Source organism: Tachypleus tridentatus, chromosome 6 (genome assembly GCF_004210375.1).
Source record: "Tachypleus tridentatus isolate NWPU-2018 chromosome 6, ASM421037v1, whole genome shotgun sequence".
In the NCBI taxonomy this organism is placed as follows: Eukaryota; Metazoa; Arthropoda; class Merostomata; order Xiphosura; family Limulidae; genus Tachypleus; species Tachypleus tridentatus.
The window spans coordinates 97,504,941-97,521,430 of NC_134830.1; the positions used below are offsets into that span (position 1 = coordinate 97,504,941).

Below are 16,490 nucleotides of genomic sequence, written 5' to 3' on the forward strand. Positions count from 1 at the left end.
AATGTTAAAGCTAACCCGTTCTTTATAATCACTATATATATCGTGAAATAAGTACTGACGAAGATAATTGTATGATTACAGTGGGATTTGCTGATGGTCATGAACTTTGAAGCACCTATCAAGACAAAAACAACAAAAAACATCCATTGTTTTAGTAATATCTTTAGACATATCTCGGTGTTTCACTTACGATTCGCTTACAGATATTGAAAGTTGGTGCAATAACAGTTCCAAGTTTAAATTGAGACGTGCTATATTTTTCATTCATGACATATACTACACCAACTATCTGTTGAGTTTATACCAACAACAATTTAATTAAAGTGGTGTGTGTTTGGTTAATTATTCAAAGCATACAACAGAATATCTAACCTGGTTATCTAACAAATTATAGTAAGGATTAAACGTAGGATATAATCTTCAACTTTGGAAGTTAAGTAAATGTAGAAAGCAGCGTAAACGAAGAAAAGTAAACATTTTGAGAGTGGACTTTTAAGTGCAAACATATTATAAAGTCTTGTTCCTGTATTATAATGTACTGTAGTATGTGAAGCATATACTATAATTGGAGCCTTTAGGGAGCCAACCCCTATATTACGTATGAAGCGAAGGAGTAAAAACAACAGTTAATACACGTAATATTATATTTTATCACACAAATTTATAGAATGCCCTAACTTTCAGTCAGGGAAAATATCACAAAGAAGTAATGAAAATATTTTGTAAATGTAAAATAATGTACCGATGGCAGTGCCAAAATTAATGCAAACAAGAATATATGGATGATTCAACTCTAATTTATCCTACAATAACTTTCAGTATTAGAATTTAATGTTACTCTGTGAAATGCATACTTGACTTTAATATTAATGCAATTGGATGTATATTATATATTCCTGATAAGTAGTTTGTTTACCATAATATTATAGTCATGCCATAGTAGTCATTAATGCAGTTTAACTAAGAGATAGGAGTTATATACAAGGAAAAACACGTTGGATCAAAACGTGTCTTGATTATTACAAACTCTTGCTATGAGATCAGTGTAATTGACCGAGCTCATAACCATTTTGTACTCGTGCATTTTATAGTGCAACATTAAATATTAATATTGAAAGCCATGTATTTGCTATCTATGCATAACTGTATCATCCGTGTATTCGTATTTGCATTCTCTTTGGTACTTTTATTTCTATATCAGTTTACATTTACAAAGTATTTGTACCACTTGTTGAAATGTAGGATATTGTGATAAACACATTGAGTTAGGATATGAATAGAAATGCCTGGAATATAGAAGGTTAGATGATAACACTGAATATGTAAAGTGAATATAAAATAACCAGAATGCAGAGTGTTGAGTACAGACGCAAAGACCATAATTTTGTTACGACGAGTAGAAGTTGACGGTAAATATTATATGATGTATTGATGAAATATTTTTATTGAATGCTATTTTTAAGTAATAATCTGTATGTTTTGTGGGAAGAGTAAACTTGTTATTTTAAGCATTGAAAAATATTCTAAGTGTAAAAGTATAAAACAATACTTGAATGGAAAACAATTCGTGCAGGAAGAGATTATTTATTGTTATTCCGTATTTGCAGGTTGGAGACCAGATCATGGGAATTAACGGTTACAACATCGATCAGGCTATTCACGACGAAGTTCTTACACTACTTCGAGCCAAGACCAATGTTATCCTTAAGATAAAAAGTGAGCACAAAAATGTACATGAACTATTTTCAGTATACTATATCTACACTAAGAAGGAAAGGTATAGAAATAATATTCGTAACTTTCATATATTATTATATTAGAACTGATTTCAAATATAGAACTTGAGAGGGAGCATGACAACCAGGCAAGTAAAATATGATTCATGCATTCAAGCTATGCATGTAAATAATATGCTCAGAAGTACAAGTGTGGTTTGGATTATTTTCAAATAAAATTAAAGTGATGATGGCATGTTTCATTGTTATAAAGATAAACGATTATAAACAAGTTTTAAAACTGTTCATTTGAATTAAATACGGTTTTATTCTTTATGATAGGTTTACTGAAAAGAACACCAGAGGTGTAAAATGCTACATGTAATAATCGTTGTCACTCTCGGAAGTCCCATAGAATAAGATGTATTTAAATTATTGTGACACAAGTAGTAGGTTACGAAAACTGAAAAAAAAACACATCCATTTTGTTGGAATATTTACAGTCTACAGATTTATCATGCATCTATTTAGCATGCAAGACTAGTCATTACAACCAGCGCCCACTCTTGGGCTACTCTTTTACCAACGAATAGCGGGATTTACGGTCACATTATAACGCCCCCATGGCTGAATGGGCGAACATGTTTGATGTGACGGGCATTCTAACCCGCGACCCTCATATTACGAGTAGAGTGCCTTAACCACCTGCCATGACAGACCACTTACCACTGGAATTGTAGTTTACATCGTAAATTTTAAACGTAACAGACAAGTAATTATATTTATTCAAGTAAAGAATTTGTATTCCAACTGCACCGTTACGTTTTCAATATTTACATGTGTACTATTAGCACTAACAAAGGTAGAATAACATATTTCTTAGCTCACACAAAACGTCATGAAACTTTTTATTGTCATACGATGATTAACGGTAAAGATTATGTAAAATTTTTGTTTTTTTGTTTGTTTTGGAATTTCGCACAAAGCTACTCGAGGGCTATCTCTGCTAGCCGTCCCTAATTTATCAGTGTAAGACTAGAGGGAAGGCAGCTAGTCATCACCACCCACCGCCAACTCTTGGGCTACTCTTTTACCAACGAATAGTGGGATTGACTGTAACATTATACACCCCCACGGCTGGGAGGGCGAGCATGTTTAGCGCGACGCGGGCGCGAACCCGCGACCCTCGGATTATGAGTCGCACGCCTTACGCGCTTGGCCATGCCAGGCCGATTATGTAAATAAAAAAAATAAAAAATAAATTCGACAATCATGCAGAAAGCGGGAAAGCAATTTAAGAACAAGTATTTTTGTATTTTACACGAAAGTGTCATTCTAACAGAGAAATCTTGTTATAATGTGAAATTGTTGTAAAAGAAACATTTTCGTTTAAAATTGGGGAAAAAAGTTAATTTCTTTTAAATATTTACCTCTATGAAATATAATTTACATTAAAAGGTAAATCTACGATAATATACAGTATAATTATTGTTGGATATTGAAACAATGAATTATTGGTCGCTTCTGATCTTTAATTTGGGAAGATTTTATTGTTTAGTCATTTGTGAATCGTAGGATTTGTTAGCTTGCTGTTTATGTGATTGAGTGTAGGTAGTTCTCGTCCAAAATGACACTTTTAATATTATTAGTAAGGAATCGTACTTATTAGTATTATGTAACTGAACACGCAGCTTTTATGTACGGTTAATATACTTAGTTACACACAGATTTTCAAAAATGTAAATTAAATTTATATAGCTAGAAAGTTTTTACTAAAATAAATGCGTCTTTTTCATACCGGTCACAAAAAGATAACTTTTGCAATTTACCGACTTCGTTAACTTTTGAAAATGTATGATATATTGTGGTGTCATGTTTATCATAAATAGCATGAAATGCTTTGATATAACTTAATGTAAAATTAGAAGTAATAATAGCAGAAAAAGTATATATTTTCTCTTTAAAATGCAAAATGTTAAGTTACTTTATCAAAAATTCTTGGGAAAATTTACAAATCAGTTAAAATCTAGATACAATAAGGAATCACTCTGTAGATTTAGTATTTAGTAATATACACATTATCTACCGATGTCGTGATGCGGATACCATACATTCTTGCTCATTGTCATCAGAATTGGCATATGTAATTTTAAAGCAATTAATTCAACCATGAGATAATTTATCACTTGAATTATATAGCTAAAGCAAGATTTATCTCCCTTTTTTTTTTTTTTTTTTTAGCCGAGATAAATTAATCATAAGTGTAGTCAAAATTGACACATTTGATATCCTACTTTTGTTATTAATGGCTTCGATTCAATGAGTGATATGATGAAAGAAACGCCCCCCAGTGGCACAGCGGTATGTGTGTTGACTTACGACGCTAGAATTCGGGTTTCGATACTGGTGGTGGACAGAGCACAGATAGTCCATAGCTTTGTGCTTAATTACAAGACATGAAAGAAACGGCGTGTTTCTGTGTCATTGTTAAAGTTTGGGAAGTTTTGGAAATCTTCGTTCTCTACTATATAACCGTGAAGAAATATCAGTGTATTGTAGTAGTTTCATCCTCTAATAGACACTTCGTTGCATGAAATGAGATCGTTCCAGATGATTACCGTTCTCTACTATATAACCGTGATATCAGAGAATTATCAGTGTATTGTAGTAGTTTCATCCTCTAATAGACACTTCGTTGCATGAAATGAGATCGTTCCAGATGATTACCGTTCTCGTTCTCTATATAACCATGATATCAGAAGAATTATCAGTGTATTGTAGTAGTTTCATCCTCTAATAGACACTTCGTTGCATGAAATGAGATCGTTCCAGATGATTACCGTTCTCTTCTATATAACCATGATATCAGAAGAATTATCAGTGTATTGTAGTAGTTTCATCCTCTAATAGACACTTCGTTGCATGAAATGAGATCGTTCCAGATGATTACCGTTCTCTACTATATAACCGTGATATCAGAAGAATTATCAGTGTATTGTAGTAGTTTCATCCTCTAATAGACACTTCGTTGCATGAATCGTTCCAGATGATTACGAACAACACTTTGAGTTGATCTTCGAGATTCAGATTAACATCTCTTGATTCAGGGTGTTGATCTATTAGAGCAATGTAAAGATTCATGTTGTGCTTTTTTATGCCTTCTGAGTTTCAGTTGTTGTAGTGTTTTAGTTGAACGAATCTTTCTTGCAGAGATTAAGTGATTTTGCCAAGAATTGTATAACAAATGACTTTAAACTTTTGTTAGGTCTTGGATGAAGCATTCTTTAAGGGCCCAAAATGGTCCCATAATGATGACTTCTAAAAATAGTTTAATTTCCCAAGTATCGATATTTTGGATATATGACATCATAAACACAAATATATTCTGTATTCAAAATCAAGAACTATTTCTAATATTTGATGGCATGTACAGTACAACCACCAAGTTACTGCGACACGTGCTACTGTAGTGCTGTCGGTGAGATGGAAACTCTAAACTATTTATTGGTACACTTAAAGAAGGTAACGGTAGACGGAATAATCTTGTATGGATCCTTCTTACTATTCAATTTGATAACTTTGGTAAATACTGATGTGTGTTTGTAAAAACACACACACACACACACACACACACACGTACATGTATGTAATATATACATTTCTAATACTATTAGTTCCATCAATTGTCAATAGGCAATTGAATCAGCATTATAAAACAAAAATGAACTCATTTCAAACAACCATTACAATATAATTAAGTAATTAATTGTCGTTGTTGGTTCTAATTGTCAGCTTGGTTTTTGTTCTATTTAACACCTCTTCCCCTCTTTTTTTTGTAAAAAAAAAAGGCGGAGGCAAGAATTCTTACATTTTCTAAATGTTAGGTGGTTTCATTTCTACTTTAACGTTGTATCAGAATTTCAAGGGTGACCCCTTCCCCCACTAGCTACAGACGATATAAGGCAGTAGGAGTTGAGTCGTTGTAAGTGTAAGTATTCAGTTTCTCACCCGTGATTGATCTTTCATTATTTTTTACTTGTTTACAATCGGCGTTTAGATTTTATCTAATAGATTGAAGACCACCAACGCATTTAGGTGCTATGACCACAGGTATTATCCGTTATGACTTCAAGTTGACAATTAAAATTAAAAATGGCAGTTCTACTGTAATACTGTTATAAATGTGGGGTAACATAAGTACTGAAATAGCTACCATGACGTACACAACAGCATAGGCATCAAATGAACAGAAAATACAAGACGGTCAGCGTTAAAGAACACTTGGACAAAATACAATGAAATAAGGAGACTGGTGCAGACCTACTAGACTCAAACTGTGGTCGTATGCGTAAATGAAAACCTATAATTGCGTATGCTTACAGCACAAATGAATTCTCACATTGTGAGCGATAATTGTATTGTTCAACCCATCACGTTTAGCTCTGATTCTAATCTTTTATTAACAACACATCTTTTATATGTTCTCATTATGTCTTCTAGCGAGAATATTAAACATTCCTGGTGAAAGCAGTATGGTAGCATACCGTTAATTACAATTCAGCACAAGGAAAAACTAGTACTCGAAAACACTGAGAAAGTGTGGCTTGATTTCTAGTAATAAAATATTTTGTTAAATCTAGGTGTTGCTATTATTAGCATATGTAAATGTTGGCAGAACTACACTGAATCTGTATAGTACCACAAAACACTTGTGGCTGGATACTTCAACCAATACGTCTACATTCTACTGTTTTTGGGCTTGAATGCTGGATGGTTTTCTCAGAGCAGGCAAACTGATATTTTACTGTGTTTATTCATTCTTAAGGTAGCAAAGGTTGATCCTAAATTAAAGACGGTTCTCTGTGTACTGCAAGAAATATATTTTATAATTTGTCGGAGTTGCTCTTTTATATTTACTTGTAGCTTATCCCTGTCAGCCACATTTAAGCCGTTCCCCGCTAGTACAGCAGTAAGATTTACAACACTAAAATCAGGGGTTCGATTATTCTCGGTGGACTCATCAAGTAGCCCGAAATTGCTATGCTAAATGAACACACACACACACACACGCACGCACGCACGCACGCAGAGTTAAGACAATAATGACTAGCTAGATCAGCGGCTTTATCCGGATCACCTAAGGCACCGTGAGTAGAACAAAGTTTAAACAGATCAATGTTGAACTATAACGCAAACTCGCATTTTAGTATATTCCAGGTGATGCCTCGTTCAGGATAATTTGAGTTGGCTGGTGTTACGTATTATAATTTATTTCGGACGAGTCTTCGATTTATTATGTTACGTATGTTAACATATTACTAGTTCAAATAACCGAAAATTTGAATTTAGGACGAATTTTAAATGTTAATGTATATCTAATTTATAGTATTTGTCAACAATATTAATACACATACTTTTCTTTTTCTTAACATAAGTATATTTTAATATAGAAATAAAAAAAAACATTACAATTTATGATGACGGTCATTACTAATAGTTATTACAAAGGATGGTTTATATACAAGAGTTTATAAATTTACACACAATACTGAGTCTTGTATCCGATCTAGTACTAAATATTTTATCGACGATCGAGGTTCACAACGAGAAAATTAATTCTAAGCTGATATTGTTGCACCTCGCTTAAGCTAACAACGTCTTTTCTCAGCTAGCCTTACATTAGGTAGAGGCTAACTCTTTTCGCAATTAAGATATTTGTTAACATGAAGATGACCTAAGAAAGTCGAAAAGTATGTTTTTTAAAATAAAAGTTTTAATACTCATACCAGCCGTCTTGAGATACATTTTTACTTCAAGTGGATTACTTGTCATCACGAGTAACGTCTGAAACAATTCACCGAAGTTGAAGTGCTTGTATAATGTTCCAAATATATATACATTCCTGATCCAATTCTGTGGTTTTGCGTTTAATAGACGTAAATCACAATTATAGCTTATTAGGCTTGTAGCATACTGACTGAAGCTGTCTAATAATATTTCTCAGCTCGTTGGTTTTTATATATCATGCGAGACTCTGGAATTTTCAAGAACGATCGAGTGCACCGGCGTTTTCGTAAAACAAATATTGCTGATTTTTACACTCAAGAATGTTCTACAACTTTCGAGAACAGGCGGGATTTGCGCGATACATAGTAAAGAGTATATGGCACATACAAAAAATGTAATGAAACAAGCTTAGATATTAAAACAGTAAATCTGTTACACTAAAAATATGCAGCTTCATTTTCTCTCTCAAGTTGTTTGGTGGGACGATTTTAATCTTTTTTATCATGGAAAATGCTTCTGTCAAAGGTAAAAGGTTTTAGACCTACATTGATGTCACCAGGGTTCATTTGGGAATCGGCTAGGAATTTAACTTTTCAACTAGGATCTGGTAATGTCTCAATGGGATAAATCTTCCTATGTGTGGATCACAGATCATTCGGATAAATGGCCAAATTTTCATAAACTTCAGGCGTTTGATCTTGAACTTATATTTGTTGATGACTTTGGTCTTTACAGGCCTGAAATGTTGGCATACTTGTTTATGACTATCCAAATCACAAAGTTCCTCTTTTTCTGTTAAATACCTTACAGTATCAAATATTAGGCTATCTAAATTAAGCAGTTATTCCAAGTAGCTATCAAAGATGTTTCTGGAAACAGCCTTTGGCAATACCCATAAAGGTCATGGACTAAATTATTTTTCATTATTGCCATTAGGCTATGATATTCTACTTTAAGATTTTTGACCCGTAAGTGTCTAAAATCTTCATAACAACAAAAGTATTAGTCCTTTCTAGTATCTGGAACTAGAGCATTCTTGAAAAGGTTATAATTGCAGTCAAAATTACTTGGACAACATGTTATAGCTTTACACCTTGCATCTTATGATCCTACACTATCTCTGGTTTTAACACCCCTTCCCTTCTCCATTTCAACTAAGGTGTCTTAGTAGATCAAAGACAGCCTATCTCTTGGCATGATGGATATTGTGATATAATTAAATACATTTTATTGCCACTGAAATTTAAATAAAAATAGGATTTTATAGTAATAGTTGACAGCTATTGTAAAGTCCCATAGAGAGAGACCACTGTAGTTAATTTCAGGATATTTAGATGTCTTCTTACCATGGCAAACATAAGGAAATTATTACAGATCAAGCAGGTTCTACAAGTTCAGATAACATTTGGTACTTTTTTTTTACCTGGTAAGAAGACATTATCATTCATTAGGCTGATGAGAGGGCAAATAACACCAGCATATATTGGCATTAAATGTTATAGTTTTAGTCCCTGTAACATAGCAATAATGCACCATCCTACAGGATGAAGAAAATGTACATTTACTATATTTTTACCATCACTACCATGTACATCATGCCATTTTATGAAAATAAGGTTGGAGATGGTTTCAGATTCCTCCAAATGAGTATGTGCCAGTTATCTGGATACACAGTGAAGCCTGACTTATCTGTGAAAAACAATATTACTTCACATATCTTGATTTCATTGGATGTGTTCTTGGAACCATTGAAGGTAAATCATTTTGTGATGGAACTTTAACATACAGATTAACCAGCTGATTGAAAACTTTTCTTAAGAAATTTGTGGAAGTATACAGTTGTGACTAGAACGTGTGATTTGGCCTCAGAACAGGCACTTTATGATTATGGTTAGTCATGTGGCTTGAATTATTTAGGTGATTAAGTGTTTATATCCATTAATTTGGAAGCTGTTCCACACTATTAGAAACACTTGAATATATTTACATGAGTAAAACACCAACATGCTTTCTTTTGAGTTTTAATTAAGGTTTATCAACTAATTTAAGTTTTATGATTCCCTTCAAAGTGACAACTGAGACAAGATTGCATGAGATCACTACAAATAGCATAAGTTGAATGACCAATAATTTGCATTCCAGATCCTATGAGTGATAATGAGATGTCGTATTTGTATAATAGTAAACTGAGGGAAGCAACACTATTATAGGAATGAATTAAAACTGGTATAATAGGAATGAGTAGGAACTTTATAGTAAAGTAGAAGTTGTCATAACAGAATTTGTTTGGTGAAAATGTTACTCTAAGTAAATAATATTTTAGCATGATTAGATTGTTATTGAAGTTATTATAACAGAGGTAGTTAAAATTCTAGTAGTAAAGTTATGTGAAATTGTTTTAGCAAAGTTCAAAACACTTTTTTTCTGAATAGAACTAATTTTTAATTGTGTTTTCTCTTTTCTTTCAAACAGCTATTGCAGATGATTGCGTGAAAGAGTAAGTACTAGTTCAAAATATTTTTATAATTGCTATTTTTCATGAATACTTAATGGTATCCATTATTAACTTAGTTTTTAAAAATATTAATATCAATACATTACTTAAAGCTCTATTGATTTTACACTGTTTACATACTTTTATTTTCAGTGGTTTATAAGGCTAGGTGTGGTTTAGTGGTTAACTTACCCAGCTTGTTAATCTGAGAGTTCGTTCTTCACATCTGCTGCAAAAATGTTTCTTGCACTGGGAATATGGATGTACTTTAAAAGAGTGACATTCAAATCTCACTTGGCATGTAGATGAGCATCTCAAAAGTTAGCAGTGGGTTCTGTTATCTAACCACTTTCTCTCTTGCCTCTCACTAAGTGTGAGTTCAAAACTGGGAATAATTGTGCACAGTTAGTCTTTGAGTAATTTTGCTATAAAATTATAAAATGAAATGATGCTATATCTGAAACTCGGGTAATATTAGCTCTGTAAAATAACACTCCCCACACGCATCTCGAGGTTCAGCTGTAAGTCCAAGGGCTTATGTAATTAGAAATTGAATCTTGAAAAGTGGCATGTATTTAACAATAAACAAGCAAACAAATTAAAATATTAAAAGCCAGCAATATTGATCTTAAGAAATAAGAAATCCAAATTATTCAAAACAACATATTTAAAAATAAAATCAACACTAGAAAACACAAATGTAGATAGCACTGATGAAAAATGATCAGAAATTCACTTAATAAAGGTACTACAAAATAATAGTTCTGCACAATAGTTACTGTGATGATAAAGTTCTAATATGCTGGAACTACAAGTTTATTTGTTGAATTTTACACAAAACTACTTGATTATCTACATCAACTGGCCCTAATTTAGAAGTAACAGAGTAAAGGGAAAGCAGCTAGTGAACACCACCCACCATAAACGTTTTTTTTACTCTCTACCAATGAAAGGTGAGATTAACTATCACAATTCAGTGTCCCCATGACTGAAAGGTTGGGCATGTTTGGTGATGGGATTCAAACCCATGATCTAGAGATTGCAAGTACCTTAATTACCATGTACAACGAAACTAGAAATGAAAGTAATAAAGTTTGTTTGTTTGTTTGTTTTTTGTATTTCACACAAAGCTACTCAAAGGGTATCTGCACTAGTTGTTCTTGATTTAGCAGTGTAAGATTAGAGGGAAGGCAGCTAGTCATCACCACCCACCTCCAACTCTTGGGCTACTTTTTAACCAACAAATAGTGGGATTGATCGTCATATTATAATGCCTCCACGGCTGAAAGGGCAAGCATGTTTGGTGCGACTGGGATTCGAACCCGTGACCCTTGGAGTATGAGTCAAATGCCTTGACTCACCTGGCTATGCCAGGTCAAGTAATAAAGACACTACGATATTAAGAATATAAATAATAGTGATACTATAATATTAGAAACATGTAATAGTTTTACTGCAGTATTAGATATCCAGGAAATATTGAAACATATAAATTATAAGCCCAGGCAATAATTGTAATGTTAAACAGTTGATGGTACATATGATTCAAGTGCAATTAATATAAGTGTCCCAATAGTAATATTCCTTAATTGCAGTGTTAATCGATTAGACATCGTGAAACTCAAATGCTATAAGATTAGAATATTAAACTATGACTGGTAGTACATGGTTAGAAAAAGCAAGTTATAATTGTAATACAAATGTAAAAATGCCAATGCAACATTGGTTGTAAAAAAGAAATCTTTAAAATAATGGTATTAAAAATAGAAACTTATGGGTTATTGGTACTAGGGGATTAGAGGATTCAGGTACTACTGGCTTTACATATTAAAAATGTAAATAGATGTGGTACTAAGAAATTATATGTGCAAGTAAACTTGTCACTTTGAAGTTATAAATGAAAATAAGTGATCATATCAATATTTCCAAGCTGAATGAAATCTTATGTATGGGCAAAATAAAAAAGCCAAAACTTCCTAAGTTTCAAATATAGACATACATAAATTGGACCCACTCATCAAAGCTTTGAATGACTTTTAACTAAATAATGGGATTGACAGTCACTTTTATAATGCAGTTACTACTGAATGTAAGGAGTATGATTTCGTTGTGGCATACACTGTGGACTTTACAAACCATAGCACAACATGCTTACCACTAGAGTATACCTGTAGCAGTAGAAGTGGAACTAAAACAATTAGAAACTCATGCTAGTGTTAAAATTAGATTTGAAACCTAAGCATGCTGTTTTGACATTGTTGTTTTACAAATATTAGTAATGAAAGCACTAATATATAGGACATGCAGCTAATAATTAGTATTTGGAGATTGAAAAATCATGTAATTTTGATATTATAAAATTAGAAACTTAATATTGAAACATTAGACTGACATTTCAATTAATTCTAGCAACATGTTCCATTTAAAATCCAAGCAAAACCTTTTACACTGATATTATAAAATTATGTTCATGTAATAATGTTATTTGATATAAGCCATTATTATTATATCCACAAAAGCACACTGAACTATGATCTAATTGTTTCCCTCCTCATCCACTGCAGATCTGTAATAGAACCTTTTAATTGCTATTGATAAAATGTCTGATTATGGGTAAGTTATAGTTTACTTAATCATTGTTCATGGGATCATAATGATCATAATTAAGTAGAGATAGTAAGTGCTGCACTATGTCTTGATTGTATGCATTGAACAAAAAAGTCAACATTAGTTTACCTGACTCCATCCTGTATATTTATAAATGAAGTCAGAGCAGTAAACCATGCTAGACAAATAAATTACAAATAGTATATTTTGTGAACTAGCACATTGAATTTATTTAAGATTTCAGTTTCAAAGTAAAAGAAATTGTATTGTGTTTTTGTTGTTCCATTCAACTTTGTGTATTTCACTGTCTAGTTTATTTCAAAGTATAAATATTTATTTTGTGTACACGCAAATACATGTATACAAATATTCTTACATTTATATTTTCAGAATATATCTGCAGTCTTGAAATAGGTTTATCACTAGGCAGTGTTAATTTTCTCTTTTCTTGCGTTCACAGTTATTCTCCATTGTTGCTGACAAGTGTAGAACATATGGATTCCAGAAGGTCTAGTGGTCATCTAAAATCCCACCTGAGGTACAGCAGTTCTGCTCCTCTTATTGATGAAACCACGCATTTTGAAACCACAGTGGTAATTACAAATAGCTGGTCTCCATCTAATATTCAGCAGAACATTACAGACAAAGAAGCCCAGTCGCTATCAGAATCGGAAACAGAAAAATTCTTTTTACATTCAAAGGCTGTACCTGTTGAGAAATTTAATGCTTCAACTGAACCTTGTTCCAGTAGTAATTCCATGTTTTCTTGTAAAGAAAAAGCAACAATTTATACTGGTAAGAACAAACATACAAAAATGCTTGCAGCTCCACCTACAAGCCAACCAGAAGTAGTCTCAGCTCCATCAACAAGCCAAACAGAACTGATTGCAACTCCTACATCTCAAACAGAACTGCTTGAAGCTCATATGCAAGTGATATGCTTAATTTGTAGAACTTTTAGTTATTATTTTATCCTGCCTAGAACATTTTACGAAGCAAACTGAACATACATTAGATCATAGTTCAGTGTGCTTTTGTGGATATAAAGTATTTTTAGTCAAAACCTGTTATGTTAAATGCAAATGTTTGTGTATTTATACATATACAAACAACCTAAAGTCAATCTTGAAGCTTTGTTAATTTCTATACATAGCATTTACAGTGTTGAGTATTTCATTAAAACAATTTTGAATATGCAAGTTAATGTCATATCACAACCACAGTAAATATAAAGCTGTGATGAAATAACAGGTACCAGAACAACATATTGACATTGTTTGCTAGTGTGATGCTGTAAAATTGCTTAATTTTGGGAAGGGCATGAAATATTCCTTTCTGATGCAAAGTATTCTTAAACTCTGATCACAATGTAGAGTTCAGATCAGGAATTTAAACTTTTTAAGACTGGGATATCCTTTTTACTTAATGCCATTGGAAAACAAAGAAATAAGGAATTTGAAATGTTGGAAAGAGAGACCTATGACAATTTGTACTTAAGCAGGTAAAATTATGCAATTTAATTAAGAAGGATCTCAATCTGAAAAAGCAGTAAAAATCACCTATAAGCAAGCTACTTCCATAAAGTATCTGCTCAACTTGTATGTGCTTCAAACAGCTGGACAATGAAGCTGATATACATTTTATTATATATGAAGACATACCAGTAAAGTTGCCTGATAGTGTTCATCAATTCTATGTGATTGGATTGTTGAAACAGGCTGTAAGAAACCTTTGTTCTTATACACTAGATGGATTATTAAAAGTAAGTAGGGAGAAGTGGCATGATTTTGACTTGACGGCATTTTCTGATGGAAACTATTTGAACAAGATTACTGTCAAGATTCAGAGTAGAGAGGTAGAACATAACCAGAGGCGACAGCATGAAATGTAACAATGTATATATAAAATCTTAAGGAGGGCAATGAATTAAAAAAAGCTGAAATCGATCTAAATTTTTAATAAAATAATCATTAAAACAAATCAAGTCAAATATAATAGTGTTTATGTAAGTTTTATTAGGTTGTTCAAAAATAATGTCATTTTTGAATTGCAAAGTTTGGAAAAGTATAAATCAGTGTTGTAAAACATGTTTTAAGCAAAGTAAGCATCATTTGCTTCAACACAGTTTTGCCAACGTGTAACAATGATATTTATGCTTTTGCTGTAGAAATCAGAGTTTCTATGGTTAATGAACTCCCTGAAAGCATCTTCTGCAGCTGCCTTATTTTAAAAGTGTTTATCGTTCAAAAAGTTGTCAAAGTGCTTTAAAAAATGAAGATCTATTGGGGAAAGATCTGGGGAATAAGATGGATGAGGCAGAACCTCAATTCCAAATTTGTTCAATTTTTAAAGCTTTGACCCTGACAGGCCTCATAATGCCAATTTTGTTGATTTTCAGTCAGCTCGTCTGGAACCCACTTATCCAACTTTTTCGTCTTTCCAATTGCATTCAAGTTGTTAGCAATGCTTGATTTGCCTGTGTCTACGTTTTCTGCAAGCTTATTATACTGTTGTGTAAGGGTCTGTCTCAACTGCTTCCCTTAATGTGTTTTCATCTAAAGATGGCTTCTTTCCATGACCTCGTGGCCTTCCAAACTTTCATCTCTATGTTGAAACTTTTGGAATCAATGCTAAACTGTACTTTTGGTAACAGATCCATGAAGCTAAATGCCTGGTTGATGTTCCATATAGTTTTAGTAGCGTTTTGTCCAAATTTGAAGTCATAGAAGAAAATTAGATGAAAGCCCTTCTTGTCCATGCTACCTTGGGGATTGTGAAACTTACTCTGAGTAGAGTTCAATTAAGCAACAAACATTGGATTAAACCAACCAATCAACGATAAGTTACTTAATCAGTATTTAGCTTCTAAGTGCTATTGTGAGAATTCCGACATTTGTTTCTGGACAACCTAATATTTATTTTTTATTAACTGTTACAAAATTAATATTATATATAAAAAATACTGGGAAATAATGTGATCAATATGCCTTGATATTTTTTCAGGGGGTCTAGGTCCAGTTTGTCTCTCCCTGGCTATGCCTTTGACAAAGCATTTCTTCTAAACAGTGGTAGCTTAATTGTCATTAGCTCATTCTTCCATACAGACAATAGGGAATATGTGCAGAGTATGTATGGATAATGGCATTCACATACTCAACCCTTATTTGTCATGTATCCAAGAGTATGGTTGGATGAATGAAAGCTCCCCCTTTTCACCACCAGAACTGGTTTTAAATCTACAAAATGAATTTCTCACTCATTGTTCCATTTCAAACCACACTACATTTTTGGCAACATGCCAAAAGAATGCTTACTGTCTTATTCTGTCTTAAATAACACTATGTAACACAAATTTTGTTCCCGGATAGTATGTGTTATTTCTTAATTGATTACGTTGCAAATGTACAGAAAATGGCCATTATTCCCTTCAAACGTTTCTTTTGTGACCTGGATAATGAAATTTAGAAATTAACCTATTTTCTATGTAAAAATGGGCAAATTTGCACATTTTCATGTAGATAAGGTCTGAATAAAACATATGGATTAAGATTTACGTGTATTTATACTAAAGTTATACAAAAATGTTTAGAAGTGAGTAGTTTTTCGAGATTTGTGACTGTAATGTAAATCACTTTCATGTATTAGTCCCCAAATATAGTCTCCCATCATGTTTTCATTATATGCTCCCAGGTCACAAAAGCAAAGTTTGAAGAGAAAAAAGGTCTTTTCCATTTACTTTAGGCATAAGCAATTGGGAAATAACACTTTCTGCTCCAGGAACAAGAAAAAGTAAAAATTCTGTTATGTAGTGTAATTGACACACAAGTATTTCCTCATATAGCAGTATGATCTATGAGTTGTTGAATGAAGCAACAGACATATTTTAT

General features: G+C 32.6%; 1 protein-coding gene across 3 annotated transcripts in view; it reads left to right on the forward strand.

Moving 5' to 3' along the window:
- The window catches only part of LOC143253133 (uncharacterized), a 91,535-nt gene that overhangs the window by 16,944 nt on the left and 58,101 nt on the right, over window positions 1-16,490 (forward strand). For 2 of the 3 annotated variants that reach the window (XM_076506460.1, XM_076506461.1), the window contains 3 exons: window positions 1,608-1,716; window positions 9,975-9,999; window positions 13,064-13,531. In XM_076506460.1, coding sequence (XP_076362575.1) covers window positions 1,608-1,716; window positions 9,975-9,999; window positions 13,064-13,531 — 602 coding nt within the window. The remainder of the gene's footprint in view (window positions 1-1,607; window positions 1,717-9,974; window positions 10,000-13,063; window positions 13,532-16,490) is intronic. The other variant, XM_076506462.1, reaches the window with a different exon arrangement.